At 44.9% G+C, this 21,373-nt stretch overlaps 1 protein-coding gene across 5 annotated transcripts in view; it reads left to right on the top strand.

The window, feature by feature from the left end:
• The window catches only part of FOXO3 (forkhead box O3), a 96,476-nt gene extending 76,757 nt beyond the window's left edge, over window positions 1-19,719 (top strand). Inside the window, exons 2-3 of one of the 5 annotated variants that reach the window (XM_074819386.1) lie at window positions 1,648-3,082; window positions 15,558-19,719. In XM_074819386.1, the coding sequence (XP_074675487.1) occupies window positions 1,648-3,048 (1,401 nt within the window). In that variant the 3' untranslated portion in view covers window positions 3,049-3,082; window positions 15,558-19,719. Of the gene's footprint in view, window positions 1-1,647; window positions 6,338-15,557 lie in introns of those variants that run through there. The other 4 variants (XM_074819389.1, XM_074819388.1, XM_074819390.1 and 1 more) reach the window with 4 other exon arrangements.
• Window positions 19,720-21,373: the final 1,654 nt, after the last annotated feature.

The raw sequence follows: 21,373 nt of genomic DNA, 5'->3' as shown, positions 1-21,373 counted from the left end.
AGTGATAATCACAACCACGTCTGCTGTCTGCGTGCGAGAAGAACTTCAGGCATGTTTTCCATTTCACAATCTGACAAAAACCACAACACTTAACAGGGGAAAATAAAAGCATTTTATACTGAAAATAATTGTTTAAAAAAGCTGGGCTGTATTTCTTTATACATCAAATGTGTCTCCAGTTCACTTATGTCAAACATCCATTTATCCTAAGGATGCAAGTGTCAAGATGCTTGTGAATGATTTGTTGATTGATTCATTCTTTGCCCATTTAAATCTGGAATTTCGTCAGTGCTTTGTAAATGAAGGACATTTATCCTGGATGGTTTGATTATGCTATGATCCTGTTGACTTTGTGTTTTTAAAGCATGCTGGTAGAACAAATGTGGTTTTATCCTCTTTATATATATACCTGGTAATTGCCAAAATTTAATAAAAAAGAACTCATGCAACTTTTTAAACTTGATCATCTTTAACCTGGAGGAATACCACAACTGTTTTGTCAAAGCAATGTGGCATAGATCGAGAAATCTTTTGACTTGCACATGGAAAAAAACCCAAAAACCAAACCTGGAAACATTCTCACTAACGAATACTATTTGCTTGTCCTTTCTTTGAGCCATATTTTAAGGCCAAGATCAGCAGTATGAGTGGAGTGGGATTTTCATCTCAGTTATTTTGGTTTAAATCTGGACTTATTTCACTAGGGGTACTGTGGGCTGGTTTTTTTGGTCTCTTTCTCATTCTGAGGTGATTATCATTGTTTTGAGCCAGTGTGGTTTTTATATGGTAGATATTGCTGACTAGCGCAAGCAGGTAATATGCAAGAGTAGACAGTGCACGGACTCCCCTGAAAGTACTGTATTTCATAGCATCCTGTACAGCACGGGGTATCCAACTCTGTACAGCAGCTTTATACAGCTCCACATCTAGCAGCTTACAGGGACAGGGATATCGTCGTGTAGAGTGTCTCATCACGTTTTGAAGACTGTGAGGATACTATAGCGAGGAGACAGCTGGCTAGCTACTGCAGTATGGGTGTAATTCTGGTGCCTCTAATCAAAGAGAGAAAGTACAGTTTAGTCATGCACAGAGTGCCTGTGGGAGAGGAACAACAGCACTTGCAGTTTTCTCAAGAATTATTATAACAAATATACAACACACATGCCCATGAAGAATTAAAAAGACATTTGCAGAGGCTGAGATGAGTGTGACTACCCCTCCAGTCAGATTTTTGCAGTGCCTTTGCAGTTTTTATTTCAAGGAACTGATGGCAAGGTTGCTGATAGTGTAGAGGTTTGTCCTGAGTCAAAAGTGAGGGAGAAACATCTAGCTCCTTGCTAGCAGGAACCAGAGCTGTGTCATATTCTGTTCCTTAGGGTGTGGGTTTTGGGGGTGTAAACATGGGCACCAGGAATGCACAGCTAGTGCAAGCACAGGGCTTGCTTTACAGCAGCATGCTGGGACAGTGCAGTCGCACTCCAGCCCTCCTGTATCCACCGCCCGAGAAACTTGTGGTGATGTCCAGGAGGGCCCAGTGCTTTTATTCATGTTGCTGTTTTCATGTCATGTTGGTTTAATGATTGAGAATTGGGTAGTAAAAGAAGTGGGGTGCTTGTCTTGACGTTCTGTTTTGTTCCCTTCCTGCAGAATTCGATCCGGCACAACTTGTCACTCCACAGCCGATTTGTCAGGGTGCAGAATGAAGGCACTGGGAAAAGCTCTTGGTGGATGATCAATCCAGATGGTGGAAAAGGTGGAAAGGCACCCCGGAGACGTGCTGTGTCGATGGACAACAGCAACAAGTACACAAAGAGCAGAGGGCGGGCTGCTAAGAAAAAGGCAGCCCTACAGACCGCCCAGGAGACGAGTGAGGACAGCCCTTCTCAGCTCTCCAAGTGGCCAGGGAGTCCCACCTCCCGCAGCAGCGATGAGCTGGATGCATGGACGGATTTTCGCTCCCGTACAAATTCAAATGCCAGTACGATCAGTGGCCGCTTGTCACCGATTTTGGCAAGCACCGAACTAGATGACGTTCAAGATGACGATGCTCCGCTTTCTCCCATGCTGTACAGTAGTCCATCGAGCTTGTCCCCATCGGTAAACAAACCGTGTACTGTGGAGTTGCCTAGGTTGACTGATATGGCTGGGACAATGAATTTGAACGATGGACTGACAGATAACCTCATGGATGATCTGTTGGACAATATAACACTCCCTCCCTCCCAGCAGTCGCCCACAGGAGGGATAATGCAGAGAAGCTCCAGTTTTCCTTATGGTTCCAAAGGTTCAGGGCTGGGTTCCCCGTCGAGTAGTTTCAACAACGCCGTGTTCGGGCCGTCGTCCCTGAATTCCCTCCGCCAGTCGCCCATGCAGACCATTCAGGAGAACAAGCAGGCCACCTTCTCTTCCATTTCTCATTACAACAACCAGACGCTGCAGGATCTCCTCGCCTCTGATGCACTTAGTCACAGCGATGTCATGATGACACAGTCTGACCCACTCATGTCACAAGCCAGCACAGCTGTGTCTGCCCAGAATTCCCGCAGGAATATAATGCTCCGCAACGACCCCATGATGTCGTTTGCTGCGCAGTCCAGCCAGGGCGGTCTGGTCAATCAGAACCTGCCCCATCACCAGCACCAGTCCCACAACTCCTCTCTTAGTGGCAGCCGTGCCTTGTCCAATTCCATCAGTAACATAGGCTTGAGTGACTCGAACAGCTTGGGATCCACCAAACATCAGCAGTCACCTGTCAATCAGTCTATGCAAACACTTTCTGACCCGCTCTCAGGCTCCTCTTTGTACTCCTCTAGCGTGAACCTCCCGGTCATGGGACACGAGAAATTCCCAAGTGACTTGGACCTGGATATTTTCAATGGGAGCCTGGAGTGTGACATGGAGTCCATTATCCGCAGTGAACTCATGGATGCAGATGGGCTGGATTTTAACTTTGATTCCCTCATCTCAGCTCAGAACGTTGTCAGTCTGAATGTGGGGAACTTCACTGGTGCTAAACAGGCTTCATCACAGAGTTGGGTACCAGGCTGAAGGATCTTTGAGAACAGGGAAAATGGGCAAACAGGTCAGTGCCCCATAGATGTGGTAAAATAATTGATTCCTTAGTTTTATTGGACTTTGCACCAAACCCTTAATAGTTAGTGCACACTAATAATATTCATTTGGCTTGTGATGGCTTGCTATGTGTTGGTATGCAACAGGCACAACCAAGAAACATTTGGAGGTGTGGAGGTAAAGGAGGCTAAGCTATAAAAGCTGCTCAGCTGCAAGACTGTCAGCACGCATCTGATGCTTTGTGTCCTTCTTAATTTAGGCATGAGAAATGTTAATGACAAATCAGGCAAACCAAGGTGGAATATTTGTGGGTTTTAGGAATCACAGAGCTCCAACTCATCTTCTTTGAAGTCGCAACAGATGAATTCGTCTCTGCAGCTGATGCCGCATGTAGGGACGGGGCAAGGGGCTTTGCAGTCAGTGGAGCAATGTTACTGCAGGGAAGGAGGAAGAGCATCTTTGCAAGATCAGTGCATGCACTGAGGATCGGGTGTGTGGGACAGATCTGGACTGAGTTAGAGTTGAACTGCTGCTGTGGTACAGCAATGCTAGTGAAGTTCTTTGGGAGGTTTTTTTAATTGTATTTCTTGGCAAAAAAAAATTGTAGCAAGTGGAGGAATTGTATATTGAAATAGCAAAGGTGGGATCCTGGTCCCAGGAATGTCCTGGGTTTAATGTTTTAAATATGCAAAAATTGTTAGTCCCCCTGCAGGCCTGGGGTGGTGCGTGTCATTTTCTTTTGGATTCCACCAAGAGATTATCTGTAGGTTTGGGTTCTGCCATAGGTGCTTTTGAAATGTTAGCCTCTTCAGATTAATTTTTTCCAGATTGATATGGTTTTTTTCCATCGCTTTTTTTCCCGCAGCTGGGGGCATTTGAACTTGTAAACATTATTTCTGTCATCCTTTTCTGATTCTGCAGGCTCCTGCCCATGCTTCTGCCTGCTCACATGTACATGTTCACTGACTCATAGGGTAGGTGCCACACAAAATGCCCTTTCTCCTTTGTTTATTTATTAGTGTAAGAGAGTAGATTTCAAAATATAGTAGGATAAAAGGTTAGCTATAAATTATTGAAAGTGTTCTGTTAACTTTAGAATAGTATGTAGAGTATCCCAGTGGTAAGGTTAAGCGAGGCATTCATTCAGTTTGCAGCTTGCTTCCAACTTCCTTATTTTCTAGGTGAAGGATGGAAAGAAGGAGTCAGTGTTGTTTGACTTTACGGTGCATAATTTGCCCCTTTCATCTTTAATTGAGTTTTCATTCTCTGTTTCACAGTTACATGTTCAAGGGGAAGCTTTGTGGTAGGTGAGCAGCAGTGGTGAACCTCCTGAATGTCTTCCTGTGTGTATGGAGTACGACAGGAGGCATGTGCAGTGATCTGCTGTCTGTGAAGGCGAACAAGACTGCACAGGAATCCTCCTTCCAGTTGTTCTGCAAAACTGCCTTGCTCTGGTGGAGCAGTTGGTTTGCACAGTCCTTTCTCTGTCAGTGGGAGGATTTCCTCTGGTTCTTTCACATCTTCTCACTCAAAGTGAGAGTCTTGCAGTGCATGGCCATGAGACGGGCTGCAGAGGTGGGCTGTAGAGGACACCATGTCCCACTGCCCCTGCATGAAACGGCAGCTTGGCAAGGCCAGGGCCACATCTGAATTCTGGTTTTAATTCAGTTCCAGTGCTGGATAATTTAAGAAAGGAAAGGGGGGGAAGAAATTTGACTCATGAACCAGGAAGCAAAAATTTGCAGAGATTCACACTTGCTGACCAGTTCTCGCTTCCTCTAGGTGCATGAGCTGTTTGGATTAAAAAACCCTTTTTGCGTGAGGTTAAAAAAAAAAAAAAAGCAACTGTAGGAGCCTTATTGCCATGAAACATCTAACAGTACAATCTGCCAAATGGAGCCTAACAAATAGATGTTATTGACAGCTTTGCTTCACACAGGCAAATAGGGCAGTCTCCTGCTTTCATAGCTTCGTTTGCTGTGTATAGGTAGAAGCCGCCCATGGGGAGACCTGTGTGGGCAGTGTGGAGGAAGCACACCATGCCACCTCCTCACCGATGCTCACTGCATGCCTCTTCACCCCAGCCTGTGCCATTCACGAAAAGCGTAGCTGCCGTGATCTTTTTCAGGCTGCTTCCTCCGAATAAAGGAACTGACACATCTGTGTGAGCGGAGTCTCATTGGAGAGGACAGATTTATTAACGAGACAGCTCTCCTCGGCGGATTACTGTCCAGTCATCTGTGGAAGCCTCTTTCCCTCTCTCTGACAAGTGGACCGGCTGCTGCGGGGTGCCTCCAGTATCAGGTGCAAGTGCAGATGATTTCTGCTGACCTGGTTCATCATGCACCCTTCCTCGTCTGTTAAGCAGCTCTGTTTGAGAGTTTGCCTCCCTCTGAGCATCTCATCTTTTGATAGGGACTCCTCACGTGACATCGGATGTAATCGTTCTGAATTGCTTTCTCAGTTACTTCTCCGCTTTGCTGTAGCGATAGGGACTCCTGAATTAAAATCTCTTGGCAGTGTTCATGACCCCAATACTGAATCTTTTTAGGCTTGAAGACTGGGGAATGCTTTCAGTAGAACAGCCTGGCGCTTGCTCATGCTAAATCCGTTTCACGAGGGCGGCCAGGTGTGTTTTGCAGGCAGGCAGCAGCAGTTAGAATGGATTATTGGCATACCTGGGAATAGTGAGTGCTGTGTTTTCTATGAAAAATAAGAAAAACGTTGGAGTCAGTTTTCGGGAAGAAAAGAAAGAAACCAAATACATAGGTATTTAGTTTATACATACTCTAGGTATAGCGGGGGGTTTACTTTGGAAGAAAATCAACTACAGTTTCTTCATAGGGGAAGTAAAAAACCCATGCGGGAGACACCACCATTGCAGTGCCTGTGCACATTTGCTGCACGTGAGCCTGTGCACGATCCCTGCAGAGAGCCTTGCCCGGTCGTACGGTGCTGGCCCTGTGCCCGTGAGGCTGGCCATGCCCAGCCTTTCAGAGGGCCCTCATTGAGGCATATAAATGAATTCGGGTTTGTTTTGGGTTTTTTGTTTTACAAGAAAGAAAGGAGAAAATCAATATGATTTTTTTTTTTTTGCTTTATTCACTCAGCCATAATTTTCCTCTCTTAAGCTGGCTGGGGCCTCCGTTCCCCTCTCTCTGCCTGCTTCCCAGGAGCGCTGGATATGCCTTCCGCCCACTCAGATAATCATCACCTTGGTTTTTCAGTTTGTTTATCAATAAATAAAGACATCACTATTCCCTCACCTGTCTCTATAATATGTTTTATTTTGAAATTAATGGGTCCTCTCTCAGCCTGGGCTTCCCACAACTCTGCACTTTGCTCCATGGTCCTTCTGAGGTGGTGAGTCCCAAGGGACTTGGCATTCAGCAAACAGTAGTCCCAAACAGACTGCCATGGGAGACTATTTGGGACATACACTGCTGCCTGGAAAGTCAGGAGCTGGTGATCAGCTACTGCCTGGGCAAACATTTCCTCTGGCATCAAAACCCATCCAAGTTGTTTTTACCTCGATTGTTTCAGTGATCCAGTTTACAATGGCGCTGCGCAGGCAGCGATGCTGGCAGGGCTTGAGCAAGGGGTGGAGGATGGCTCAGTGCAAGCAGGGAAGGGACTTCTTGAGCTGTTTTTACTGTCTGAAAATCTCAATATGCCATTTAGTGGGATGCCTCTGGGCTCTGTAACAGAGCTGTGCTGGAGTCACGGTGACACGTTCAAAAATTACAAGAGAAATACCTCGCAGATCAGTTCAAGTCACTCATTTTGCCCTAGCATCATCTAGGTCCCACATCATCTTACTGTAGCATAAGAGTACACAAGCTACTAATAGCAACATCATGTTACGTTCACATAATTTGATGATTAACATCTCTGATAAAGCAGAATCCTAGGAAATGTAACAAAATGCCTGTTGGCATTTTATGAGTCTGTATCAGTTTGGACTGATTTGTTAATTGGCGTTCAACCTGTTTCTGGGTGAAATTCATACCAAAGATGAATACATAGGTCCGCAGATGACTTACTGTTCCCTATACCACCATCTTAAAAGTTGAAATAAGTAGTAAAAGATCTCCATTTGGATGGAGTTTCGAATCAGAGAACTCTGGACAATATGCCACGAGGAAGATGATTTTTGTTCTTTACCAGAAATCTTCTTTTCTGCTCATGAAATCTGAAATGTGGAAGCCAGACTCAGTGGATCTCTTGCCTGAGGATGCTGACAGCCTCAGGACCATAGCTGTGCTTCCTCCTTTCTTATTTTCAAAAATGAGGTCTTAGCGATAGGGCTGGCAGGTTTCTTACATGGAGCCAAGATGGGGCTGGCTGCCTTTAAAAAATCTAAAGGAAATTCAGGAGCAGCAAATTCTTCTGCTCCATTTCTAACAGGTTAGTGGTTAAGGCAGTGGCACGCTTCTAACATTTAAGTGTTGTTTCTGCCACCCCAAGTTTTGAAAGGTGGTTTTGTGACTAGCTTAACATCACGTGCACCAGGTTTAGTCTTTGAACAAAAATACCTATGTAGAAAATGTATTTCACTGTGAACAGGGATCCCATTAACTCCAAGGAGGGCCTGCCCAGAGCAGGTTCCTCGCTCCCCGAGCACGCACCAGCAGCATGGGAGCAAACTCGGTGCTCATGGCTGCTGGGGAGGAGGACACAGGAAAGCTGGGCTGTCCCCCATGCGGTCCTGCTGGCCACAGTGCCCCTCGAACCCCCTTGTACGTAGGGGCCAGTCCTATGCTTGCAGGGATGCTGTGGCTTTTGCTGTGTGAAGGCAGCAGGAGCTGACAAACAAACACAATAAATTGCTCACTCCTTCTGGGAGTAAGATTTTTTGGTTTGTGTTTTTTTTTAATCAGGGTTTATGTTTTGGGGTTTTATTAACCCAGGAAAAAGATCTGTAACAACCAGAACTGCCTCCACAGGCTTGTGTTGGGAGTGTACAGCAGCTGAAGCCAGGACAGTGGTCTGATCCTGTGGTTTGGATGTTCTTCTGTTGGTGTTTTATATAGATATATTTTTTAGTACCTCATGCTTTGTCATGTGATTCAGCAGCAATAATTAGGCAGAAACTTGCTGTCCCTGCAGATGCCAAGATTACAGGATGACATACTCTCACCAGATGACAGCACAAACTGATATTTTTAGAACAGCCCGCATCAACTGGTCTCCCCAGTGCTTTCCTCCCTGGATCAGCAGCATGCAGGTTTTATTACAGAATGAGTCTTCACAAATCGTCTTTTTCATGTGAATGAGCTGTAATGATTGTTTAGAGCTGCAGATCAGTGTTGGTCCCCAGACGTGCTGTTGCCTGATAGCTGGGATGGTTACAGGTGGTTTTTCTTTTTTCTTTCCTTCTTTTGAGCCAGACTTTCAAACAGCCCCCCTAAAAACATATTTTCTTGAAGTGCGTAATAAGAGATCCTTTTTAGAAACATAGCGTCATGCAGCTGAGGAAAGGTCGAGATCTTTTTTCATAGCAATTCAGCGCTGAGCCAAGGTGATGAACTGACAGCCAGAGAGGTTTAAGTCTTATGTTTATGACAGCCAAAGAGCACAGGTATAGCGTAGGCAGCGGGAGTGCACATATTTGAGTAGTACCGTATGTAAATAGCTGGCCTTTCTCTCCCGGCTTGGGGAGGGAGGATGAAGGAAGGATGCTTGTGCAACGCCACCTTGGGCTCCTGGTGCCGCTGGTGGAGAGTCTCCAGCAGGGTGCTCCCATCAGTGCTGTCCCTGATCGAGTCTCCCATGGTGCGTGGGGACACTGACCCCATTAAATCAGGTACCTGCGGCTGGGTGGTGGGAATGCTCCACTCTGGTCCAGTCTATGGGGGCTATTTAATCAGCTTTTCCACTCAGATTACCGCGCAGAGTGGCAGTTGTTGGAGTCTGGTGGAGCAGACATCTGCTGAGCAGTAATCAGATGGAGACGCAGTTCAGCTGTTGGAGGCCGCTGTGTAGCTGCAGTTGTCTGCCATTACTCCAGGAAAAAAGCCACTTTTCCCAGATGATGCCGTGGAGAATGGCTTGCGTTTATGCACTTCTACAACTGAGCTGCGTATCTTGCCCATTGTTTTTCCCTTGTACTGTCTGCTTCTCCTGACTTTCATAGGTGATTTATTTCATACAAATGTGGAAAAAATCTGGTTTTGAGGAAGGACCTTCCCTCTCTTGTCATTTCTACCACTTGTAAGTCATGATAGAGGATGTCTTGCCTTATATCAACATGGTGGAAATCCTTTTGTATGACCTGTGTGAGCATTATCGGCCTGTCATTTCAACTTACTGCAGAGGAAAATTAGAAGACTCCACAGCAGGGAGGATGTTTTTAAAATAGGCTTGGTACCTGGCAGAGAAAAAGGAACTTTATGAGGACATTCAGAATAAAGAGTATGTAGCACGTTTCCATAGCACTGTAAACCCATAATTCAGGATGTTGCCAGCCATGCAGGTACCTTTTACTCAAAAAAGCAGCTCTTATTCTTCAGATTCAAAAGTACAAGCAAAATCCTTCTCTGGTCTTGAACAGGTGCAGTAGTTATCCATCCTTTTCTGATCCACAGTAGTGGTCTCCTTCCCAGTGTTCCTGAGTGCCTAAAGAAAGCACCGTTATTTCAGCTGATATACTTTACACCTAACAGTAGATGTATTTTGCAAGCATTTTTGGCCTTCTTCCTCTAGTCCAGCAGCATCCTGCCTAAAAGGTGCTGTGTTGAACACTCAGGCTGATGTCTCTCAATCAATGGCAGTGTCACCCATAACTGGCAGAATTTCCACCCCACTCCTCAGGCCCCTGAACAACAGCCAGGGGATAAAATTTACCATAAGGTTGTCAAGTAAGAAGCTGGGAGACCTTGTAGAGAGATGATACCCTCTATCTAAACTCTTCTCTGTTGGCCAGGGCAGAGGATTGAACCCAGCTAGATGTGAAGGTTCTCAACAGCAATTGGATATCAGCAGTGCTTGTGCTGAAAGCCAGCATAACTGCACATGGACAGCTCTGTAGGTGTAAAAACAAGTGTGTCAGCATGTGGTCTTCTTGTACGGGCAACAACACAGTGACATATATAGTGGGCTCTGCATACACCTGCTTCTCTTGCAAGCAAGTGCAGAATTTCCTGTGAATTTGGTTGTTCAGTATCAGGTTCTGGTACATTAGGAAAACCCCGATCTACTTTTCCTTTCAAGTGTGTGAGCATGGGTGGACCAGTTTCTCTCTGTGTGTCTTCTTTTCATCTGTAAAATGGATAGAAGAGACCTTACCCACCTTTGAGGGTAAAATGAACTGCCCAGAGGAGTGGTGGACTCTCCCTTGCTGGAAATGCTCCAGACTTGGCTTGACAGGGCCCTGAATAACCTAACCTAAGGTCCTGCCTTCAACAGAAGGTTGAACCTGGTGATGCCGAGTCCCTTCCAGCTTGGACTTTTCTATGATTCTGTAGACAAGTGGGATATAAGAATAACATGCATGTCACTAGTTGCAGCACCTCACTACAGTTCTGGGCAAGCTTTTCGTCCCAGGGAGCTGATACAGGGTGAGAGAACAATATGCTATCTTTAGTTACATTTACTTCCAAAATACTTGGTTATCTTCTATAGTTTGCAGTGTTTCTTGGAGTGGAAGAGCAGCAACAGAAGGAAGAGAGACACTTTCGTGCTTTACGTGCCTGCACAAGTACCAGCACAGCAACTTTTTAGCTCCCATAAGTCTTAGCTCTGTGCCGGCATTCTTCCTCTTTCCATCCTTCTCCCTTACTCTCTGCCCCTGATTCTGAGCTGGAAAAGATCTATTTTTATGAGTAGAACTTAAAAAGTGAAGTTGCAACATGCCTGAAAGTTCAGGAAAGAAGGCACATTAAGTTGCCAGCTCTTTTTTTCCCCCCGGGCTTTGCACCCTGACCTCAGTGTTGTCTCTCAGTTCAGAGCCATCCTAGTGCAACGTACGCTAAGCCTGTAGGGTGTTCCTGCGGCATACCTGCCATAGCATTGTGATTCCTAATTTTTATTCTGCTTGAACAAAAAAAAAATCATGCTGCAATTTTGTCATTATAGAAGGATTGGCCACAGTAGTTATCTTCCTTACTTGTTTCTAAACACTGTGTATTCTTCAGTCTTGAGTTGTGAAACCTTGGGCAGAATATTAACCTGTAACCACATGTAATCAAGTCTTGCTTTTTGAGCCTACCCCCATTTTGGAGTAGAAGTTGTACTGCTGGCAGTGATGGCAAATCAAGGGGCGGAGGCACCAGAACAAATGCACATCTGTCACTAAAGGATGCAAGTTTCCTTCAAAATGTTTGTATCCCCAGTCTCTGGACAATAAAAGGTAGCTATTGGGATTTCCTGTCCCTGGGGAGTCATTATGAAGTGGTACTCAGGGAAAACACTTGTTTTATAGACCTCTCAGTGGTGATACTTTTCAAGATGTGATCCACTCAACAAGCCTTCCAGCCAAATCAGAAGGTCCTTGGTAAGTTGCTATAGAGAGGATCTGTGTGTTGGTAGTGCGGTTTCTCATATCATAATTATGTAAAGGAGCACATAACTTTTCTTTTAACAAAAAACTGTATGGGTTGATAGTTCTGTTAGTGTACTGATAAACTTACCACCAGTGGATGTTATCTGTGCCTTGCTTTTGGGGAGCATTGATGCATCACCCTTCTATTCTGAAGAAATTTTCAGTGCTGCATAATTGGCACTGTTGGGAATCAAAGGGAGAAAGCAACAGGCAGCAGATGATCCTTCAGAGCTGCTCTGATGATACATGAGCTGGTGTGGGGCTTGGGAGATGGCCATGCGGTTAAGTGGTGGAATGATTTGAGACAGACGTGAGGAAATGTTGTTGCTGGGAGGGAAATCACAACCAACAGCTCAACCACTGAGTAAAATGAGTAGCATTTATAACTGGTCAGTAGTAAGGTAGAGAATGGGAAAGCAGAGAGAAGAAGAGAGAAGAGGGCATCTCATCTCCCACATAATTGCTTACAAGCTGAAGAATTAGAAAATACAGAAATACTTGCTTGTTTTATACTCTTCCACCAAATATGATAAACAGATGTAGGGTTCAAAATGTCTGTGGGATGTCACAAAGCAGGAGTTAATCCTCACCCCTCATTTATTGCTTTTTCTGTTTTAAACTCATTATTTTTGCCAACCACATGCATATATGATTGTATAAACTATAGCTTGATATAGTACTATGGCTTATTCTAATGTCCAGCAGATGCATCTTGTTCAAGCCTTCTGTACCCAGGGGATCAAAACACGCATAGTTGAATTGCCTCTACTTTCAGTGCATGTGTGTATGTGTGTGGCAGAGCCCAGGCATCACTGCAGTTGGGAAGACTGCACTCCAAAAGAAAGCCTTTGTTTTCTTCAGAAGAAAGTCTTAAGAAAAGGAAGTCTAAGAAACTTCAGGGGAAAGTCTAAAATTCTTCCTTCCTTTCCACTCCCTGATGATTGAAAATGGGCTTCAGGTTTGGCAGAGGAGCTTTTCAAGGGAGAACTGAATTTTCCAGGGAGTGGCTTAAGAAGTACAGGCAGGTGATCTTTTTCAGTAGTGCCCTTTTAGGATGTTCCCCCCAGCCTAAGAAACAAGAAACCATGCCACACATAAGAGTGGGCTCTAGGCTTTTGCTGTGGCAAGTTAGCAAATGCTGCTCTAATCCACTAGCCCTGCTAGACTTCACCTTTCTTGTATCTCTCCTTGACCTCCGTTCTGTGTATTTTTTTCATCACTCCTTGTGCTCATACTTCTGCTGCTCTTATCCCCCCAAACAGGACCCAGTAGTAAAGGCTGTGAAAAAGGATAAAGTGGGGACTGGACTGCTTTACCTGGAGAGCTGTGTGTTGCCCTTAGAGGACAGCATTGTCCTGGCTCACCAGAGGAGAAACCCTGTCTGCCTCTGCAAATTCAGGGTGACACTCCAGAGGATGAGCTTTTCCCACAGCTGTCAGGAATGGGAGAAAACCTTGTGGTGGCTCAGGATGCAGCTGAAGATATTGGGGGCAGGGAGAGAGGAACACTGGGGAGTTGTGGTTGAGGACCACTGATAAATGGAGATGTAAATGGAGTGCTTGCTTCCCTGCCTGATACAGTTTTCATTGCTATGAAGCAGCAGGCGGCTAACTCAGGGTTGACAGGCTTTTTGTGGTGAGCCAGAAAACGAGAGTGTGTGGGTCTGTTATGGACTGTGGTGGGGTAGTTTGAAGGCAGGCGGGTTAAGACCTTGATCTACTTCTTTTCATTTTTTTAATCCATTTGCAAAGTCCATGTAAACAGAGCTGTGAAAATGGAGCATGGTTTGGTTTTGCTATGAGCAAATTTCATCTCAGATGTGTGTCAGTCTCCTAAACGTTGGCGCTGTCTGAAAGACAGGCGTCCTCAGGAAGAAATACTGTGCAGTGCCACTTCCACAAATGATGCTCATCATCATCTGTCCTCCAGTTTTTTCTCTTGTCACTTTGTTTCATAGTATAATATTTTACATACAATTTTAATTTAAACGTTAAACACTACTCTGGTACTTCATCGGGAGTTTCTGTACTTGTTTACTTTTAATTAATGGCTTCATTCAAAGTCAGCAAGACTTCTCACACATGCTTAAGTTAAGCCTGTGCTCAGTGTAACTGGCAGCTGCATGAGAGTGAGCCGGCTTGCCAGGCTGTGGCTTGCAGGACCTGAGCCTTGCCTTCGGCTGAGGTTGCCCTTTGGGAAGTCATCCGTTTCCAGGCCCCCTGGTGCTAAGGCTTTAAGGAGAAGTAGAGAAATGGGCACGCACTAGTTTGAGCTGCATACAAGCCACTAGTCAGGTTTTACTGGGGGCTGCCAGGCCTGTCTGGTTAACTTCTGCTGACCTTGTTACAGCCATCAGGGCACACTTACCAAATGGAGTTGTTGCCAGGCAGTCACATTAACGAACAGTGAGCGTTAATTTGCCCTTTGAAAATGAAGAAATCAATATGTTGATCCAGTTGAAAATCCCTTTATTCACAAAACAGTCTACCCCAAACCCCTCCGCCTAATTAAGGCTAAAGCCAAATTTTGTTTGGGTGAAACGCACAATCTGTCTGCTCCCTAAGCTGTGCTGAATGAAGTTCTCCCCTAATGGCACAGGGAGCAGCTGTCACACTGTTGCTCTAATAACCATGAGACGAAATGATTAAATTTCCATCAGTCATTTAGCATTATCAGAATAGGTCATTTTAATAAAATGTTATCATAGGTTTAATGCCTGGCACCTCAGAAAGGAGAGGGACAGTGATGGAGAGTCATCTTGTGACAGCCTTTGAGTGATCCCCCTTGCAGGAGATGCTGGTCCAGATTAATCCATCAGTCCCCCCAAATCCACTATTTTTAATGAGGGTGCCTGATACCAGGATCTTTTGAGAGTAAAGACATTCCTTTAATCAACTCAAATGGCTTTTTGGTTTCAGCAAGTGTCCCCTTGTTCTTGCACTACATAAAAAAAATCACCCATCATTCATCTCAGGAAAAATCATCAGCAGGTTATAAGTAGTGTGGGGGACTAAGCCCTGGTTTCAGAAGCCCTTTCAGAGCCCTGAGTTACATGCCCAGCAATGTGGATGGCTACTGAGTGGGCTTTCTGAAGAAGTGAAAAGATTTCGTGGGAATGTTTAAATGTACATACTTTCCAAAACCCTACTTGGTGCCTGCCTGTATCTTTAAGCTGCTGAGTACCTTTAAAAATCTTGCCCCTTGGCTCTTGGTTGAAATGTTCATCTCTTTGCAGTGTTTTACCTACTTACTGTGTCCCTTTGTAGTCATCTCCATGCTGCATCCAAAGTGTCTTTCCAGTGTCTTTCCCTCTGCAGAGAAGTTTCATGGCTACAGAATAAGCTGGACCCTAACTCCATTTTTAAAGCTGGGTGGACCCTGTCTGTTGATGGTGTGTTGTACGAGCAGGCAAATGGAGAACTCTAAAGTCTGAACTGAAATTTGTGCCTCTGCTGCTTCTCTGGAGCAGCTTCCTTCGGCTGTACTTCAAGGGTGGTGGTCAATGTCAAACTCTGACGGAAGATTTGTCCAGCCTTTTAATGATGCTGAGAAAGGGTGATTGTGAAAGATGGAGAAAAGCTGGAGGATCTTTCTGTGCTTCACCTGGAAATATGCTTAACAAATAGACGATGCACTGGGTTTCTGTAAATCAGACTTGGCCATTGTTTTTCTTTGGAGAGAGGGTTTTTTCTTTCCTGCTTGCGAGCAGCTAAGCCAGCAAAGAAGCACACTCAAACCTTGGCAAGGGAAAAGCATTTTCAGAGAGGTCATGGTGCTGATTATTCTTTCCTATAAGTTTGAAGCTTCTGGGTGCAAACAAATCAAAATTGCTTGTCAGTGTAAGCTGTTGTTTGGAGGTTTGCTTGGTTGCCTTTTTTGTTGTGGTTTTTTCCTACATGCAGCAGTCTCACTGTCTTTTCTTCTTTTTCTTCTTCCTCTCCAGGCCCTCAAACTGACACGAGATGTAGAGAGAGAACCCTTTGCCAAATCTGCTGTCAGCAAGTGGACAGTGATACTGTTTACAGCTTACGACCTTTGTGAACCCTGCATTATTTTCCTAATGAAGCAGACTGTTAATAGACCCCTTACCGGAGTGAAGATCCTCTTTTTTTTCTTTTTTTTTTCTCTTTTTTTTGGGGAATTGAACTCATTATGAAGTATGCAAAATCTTCCTTTTCTGGGATGGCCAAGCACCTGCTGTGGAGACAATGTTCAGCACCATCCTGTTGAGAACACACTGTGTAGCCTTTACAGTAGTTACTTGTCAATGAGTATGTGGTGTTTCAATATATTAATGGTTTATGGGATGTTTTAAGTTGGCTTTTCTTTTTGGAGGTTTCCCCCGTCTGCCCACCCTCCCCCCTACAACCTCCAGTTTGATTTCCTTAGATTTTTGACCATTTTTGCTTTCTCTCCCTGGGGAATCTGAAGTACTGCACACGTGCAAGGAAATGATCATAACCCAACACTGCTCAGACGTCAGGGTTTTCTGAATATACAGCATTTGTTATACCAATCAACCGGCTGAATTCCAGAGAGAGGTGATGTGTGTGGTCTGTTTGTTTGTTGGGTTGGTTTGTTTGTTTCTTTCTTATTCTTTCCTTAAATTTAATGGTACACCCCTGTTTTCCATAAGCGTCAAACCAGGGTTGATTGCAAAACAAGGGAAGCCGGCGAGTTTGCCTCTTGGCTCATGAGGATGGACTGACAGCGGGTACCGTTGCCCGCATGTTCACTGAGGCAGGCTCCCCTCCTGCCTTATGTTAAGCAAGGCTGCCCCTACTGCCACAGCAAGCTGGTAAGGAGTTATAAGCTGAGCTGCCAGACAAGTTGAACATAAACACCTGTAAAGATGTGTTTGAAAAAGTGAAAATTAAGGGAAATACGCCACTTCACAGAAAAGCTAAGCGTAGGGGCTGGGCATTGGCAGGTGACTTGCAGTGGCAACGCGGGGAGTTAAGGCACAGGTCATTGCAGGGTGCATTACTGCATCAGTGATCCTTTTTTTTTGTTTTGGACATATCCTTAATTATTTTTTCCTTCTCATTATGTATAATCCATTGTGGCAGAAGAAGCAGGAGAGGGAATAGCAAGGTGACAGTATCATACAAATGGCTTTTCGTATGAGCATGGATTGTAACAGGATAAATGACACTGAAAGACAAGGCAGTTTTATATATTTTGCTTCTAAGATTTTCTTTTGTAAGATTAATAATAATAATAATAATGAATAAAAGGTATGGTGCTGTATAGATCCTCTCTATAATCTGGAAAGTTTGATTACTTTTTATTAGTATCTTGTGGGGGGAGGGATACAAAAAGAGAGGGGAAAATACCAATGGTACATAGGAACTCGGTATGAGGACGTTCTGAATAAGGACAGTGTATACATAATTCTCCAAAGCGATATATGAAGTTTTTTTCCTTTGCATAAAAGCGTTATGCATATAAATATATAAATATATTTTATTATGTACAGAAATGGATCATTATGCATGGATGTTAGGAAAACAAACTAGCATTTTAACCCAAAGTCTCAGTGCATGAGTTCCCACCAGCCTGTGTCCCATGCAATGTGGAGTGACTCCCTCTTGCCACTGCCACCGCACATGCACAGTCATGCGCGCGCACACACACACACACACACACACAGAGAATAGCATTCGTGGGCCCTTCCTCACTCCTTACTTTCCAGGTCCCTGAGGTGATATTGGTGAAACAACAGCTCCTAGTGTCATGGAAGTTTTGTTTTTGTATCGTAGTCCCCACGCTGTTCTCTCGTAAAGATGCACCTCTTGGTTTCTCCCGCAGTTTTGACTGTGTAGACTCTGTGCAGTTGTGGTTATTGTAGCCCTGTAGCATATCAAATCTTCCAAGCAGCCAAGGGTTTATCATTTGCCTTTTAAAAAAATTTCTCTTTTCTTTTTACACCGAGGTGGTCTATTTGTCAGTGTGGGGACTAGTTTACGACATTTATTGGAATTAGCTGATGCTCATTGCCCATCTCTGTCAGCAACCAGCTACCCAGGATGCTCGTATGGCACAGTAGTCACCTGGCCTAGAGCTTGCTTTGCTTATCGGAGTCCAGTTGCAGGCACTTTTTACCAAAATTGATTGAGAGCTTTATCACCGGCCTCCTCTGAGCGTGTAGCATTAGCTCTCAGCTTCCCAGTACACCCTGAAATGCGAGTGTACACTGAAGGACTTCCCTCTGGTGCTTCTTTACCTGAGGTTCTCCACAGCTGCTGCCCTGCACCTGGGCTTGTCCCCTGCCCCGTGGTTTCAGCCGCCAGAAGAGCTCACTTGGTGGCTCCTCATGCCGGGGTGCAGCATCTGGCCCCTGCATGGGTGAGCTTTTGGTGAGACCTGGGGTGCCTGCCCAAAGACCACCGAACAGGTCGCTGACAGCACCAGTAAGGCCCGACTTGATGGTATGGCCAAGGTGACCAAAACCCATAATTTTTTTTTTTTTTCTTGGTACAGATGCAGTTCTTATCAAAGGGAAGGAAAAGCCCATTAGCTTAAACCAAATGGGGGCAACTTCTGCTTTACTATGGCAGCCTAGCACCCTTGAGTTCAGTGGAGCTAGCTCCTGCTGGCAGAAATGAGAGCAAAATCTGTGGTCTGCTCTGTTCAGAAAATGGAGGAAAGATACTTGATTTATGGACAGCCCTTCAATGGCAGAGAAATAGGGTTTTTTAATTAAAAAAAAAAAAAAAAAAAAGCATTAGCAGCTGAAAGGCTTAACCTGCCTCCCAGCAATGTCAAGGAAAGCATTTCCATAGGTGTGGCTGGGACACCTTGGGCCCCTTCTTTGGACAACATCCCAGCACTTACTGAAGAGGGGTGGACTTGGCCAACCTCTTTGGTTTGCTTTGGTTTCTGTTGCTCGTTTTTGGAGCCAGAATTTTCAAATGGAAGTGCCTGGTCTCAGGCACCAAATGTCAGGGACTCCAGCATGGTCATGAGGGGCAAGCTGCTCTGCCCTGGTTGCTTCTCAAAGGAAGGAGAGGTGCCAGGTCCCCCCAGGGCCAGGGGAAGGTCACCACCCTCTGTGCCTGCTGAGGTGCCCAGCAAACTCCCTCCTCTCCAGAGGTGCTAAATAAATCTCACTGAATTCAAAGGGCCACTTATTTAGGTGTCAAAATACAGACTTGAATAGCTAATTTTGGGAACCTACCTTTTGAAAATTTGGCCTTTGAGTCTTTGAACATGTTTATGCATAGTTTTCCTTCTGAAACCATGTAAAACAGATAAAAGTTCAGAACAATTATTGTTTAAACACTTGGTCTAAACAAAAGGTCTAAAAAGGTGACATTTATGCAGTTCCTAGTCACAGGTTTGGGGCTTGATTTAATGATTTTGTAAAAAAATTTTTTCTTGAGAATAATTGGATAGTTGACCACTGATTAACTCCAGAAATTTTTGTGCCACCGCTTCAAAAAGTTACCTTTTAGGTCATGTATTTCTCTGAAATGATGTCATTGCTTGGCAATCAGTGTCCTGTAAGTGTTTCTAGTACACGATATACTTTAGGAATTGCCAACAGATGCGAAGGGGGACCAGATACATTTCGTTACTATGGGTTGGAAAAAATGGATTGTACATTTGGCTTCACATGTTTAACTTTTTTTTTTAAAAAAGTTGCATGATTGGAAAAAATATGTATACAGTATCTGTAAAACTGTTTTATCTGTTTTTGTTTCAAGCCATGTAAATTGGAAGAATATTAAATCCACAGCCTTATCGCGCATGGCCGTCTTTACATACCGAAGAGCTGAACAGTTTATACTTTTCATTTGGGCTATCTTGTACTTTCATTTGAAAGCAGACACTCTCATGTTGCAGTCTTACTGAGGATTTTATATTTAAAAACAAGAAAAAAGATGCTGCCCTGGAGGAATATACTACCTTACTACACAGAGGTTGGAAGGAAGTTTGTTTTGGAGCAAAACCTGCCCCTTTCCAAACGAAGTAGAGACGCAGTGCTTACTCCACTTGGTGTTAGTAGATATTGCCTTGTGTATTCCATTTTAAATTGTAATCTAGTTTGTAAAAGAGATGGTGACGCATGTAAATAAAGCATAATTGATCTCTACATTGCACATTTGCCTTTGCTCTGTTTTATGGACAGACATCTAAGCACAGGACCTGGAGGAGGGGTGACTTCTGAGCAGCAGGTGAAACTGGCTGCTAGGGGGTTTGGGGCTGGGGAGGGGACCTGATCCTGCATCCACTGGAGTCAGTAAATGCATATTTATGTGGGCCTCTTCACTTCAACCCTTCAGCCAAGCCAGCGTAGTTTTGGGGGTCAATTATCATTTGCTGCTGCTAAAAATCACAAAGTTCACTTGATTGTGGGGGGCGGGAGGGGTTGTCCCCTGGGATAGCGGCTGCACCCGCCAGCTGCAGCCCAGCTCGCCTGTCCTGGGAGACAACCAGCCCAACTGCAAATGGGTCCAGAGAAGAGTTACAACCCCCCCGCCCCGTGGGCTTGGCTGGGTTTCAAAATGTCTTTGAAAAATGCCTGGAGTACTTGAAACCATCCGTTTGGGATTTGGGATAAGAAATCCAGCAGCCTGACTCAGCAGAAAGTTATACTGAGGGCTCTGGCCAAGGCACAGGAGAGCGTGCTCAGAAACATGAGACATGTCGACAAAAAACTTCTCCCACCCTGACGGGAAGCCACAGATGTATATGTTTTTTTGGAGTAATTTTTCAAGAGTAAATGATATTTTCAAGAAAGAGGAGCCTTTTCACGCAGCAGGGAGGAGTTTCCCATGACTCCGGGGGGCGCGACCGCTGTGTCGTCTGTGCAAAGCCCACAGGAGTGTTGCACTGAAGTACTGCAGTATAAAGAACAGCTTGGGGATATCCCTCGTTTAACATAGCAAGAGCTATTCAGGCTTTGTCCTAACAAGAGATAGCCTGAAATATTACAAGATCCAGTCAGAAAATAGCCTTTGACCAGGATGAAGTGTGCGTTAGCCTTCCTAGAGTGAGAGTGCACTTGTCCTGCAGCAATTACAGCTTCTCGGAAATGGAACTGTTTTGCTGGATTTGTCTGAAGGCTCCTCCAACAGTGCTCTGACAGGGAGGGACCCATGTCCTCCACCTTGTTGGCATCGCCCCACTGGTATTTAGGACAAATGATGAGAGCATTTGGCCTGGTGAGGTGCCAGGTGGAAGGGCCTCAGCTTTGACCTGAATTTAGGCAGAGGCAGCAGCAGCAACGATGAGCTGATCAAATCCTGTGCAAGTTTTGTGCTGAACCTACTTGGTTGTGTTGTGCAATGCCTTAGCTGTGACCTTCAGTTCACCCAGCCTTGGAATAGATCATTCTTATCTTTCAGAGTACTTTCAGAATAAGTCCAAACATTTTAAACTTCTCCAAGTTGTCCCAGAAGACAAAAGGCTTCTCGAGCTGCTGCCGAGACTGGTGAGGCAACCAAGAGCTATTCTGGGAGCTCCCCACCACATATGCTGAGTTGCGAGTTCAACCAGACCAGGGAAAACAGTATTTTACAGCTCTTGTTTGGCTACTGCTGCCAAGGAAGTTAGGGGTGCTTTCAAGAAGACTGAGATAAGCAAATCTGGGAGGCTACCTCTTTTTCTGGTGGAGTCATAGTGACTGGTATCTCCGTGTTCAAAAGGAGGACTTCTTGAGTGCAGTGGAGCCCAAGCCAGATGGATTAGATACCGCTCTCGCTGGTGCACAGATTCATCCCACTGCCAGCAATTTCTGCAGTGTCTCATCGC

This window comes from Strix aluco, chromosome 3, assembly GCF_031877795.1.
Source record: "Strix aluco isolate bStrAlu1 chromosome 3, bStrAlu1.hap1, whole genome shotgun sequence".
Classification (NCBI taxonomy): domain Eukaryota; kingdom Metazoa; phylum Chordata; class Aves; order Strigiformes; family Strigidae; genus Strix; species Strix aluco.
This window is presented reverse-complemented; position numbering and strand designations above follow the sequence as displayed.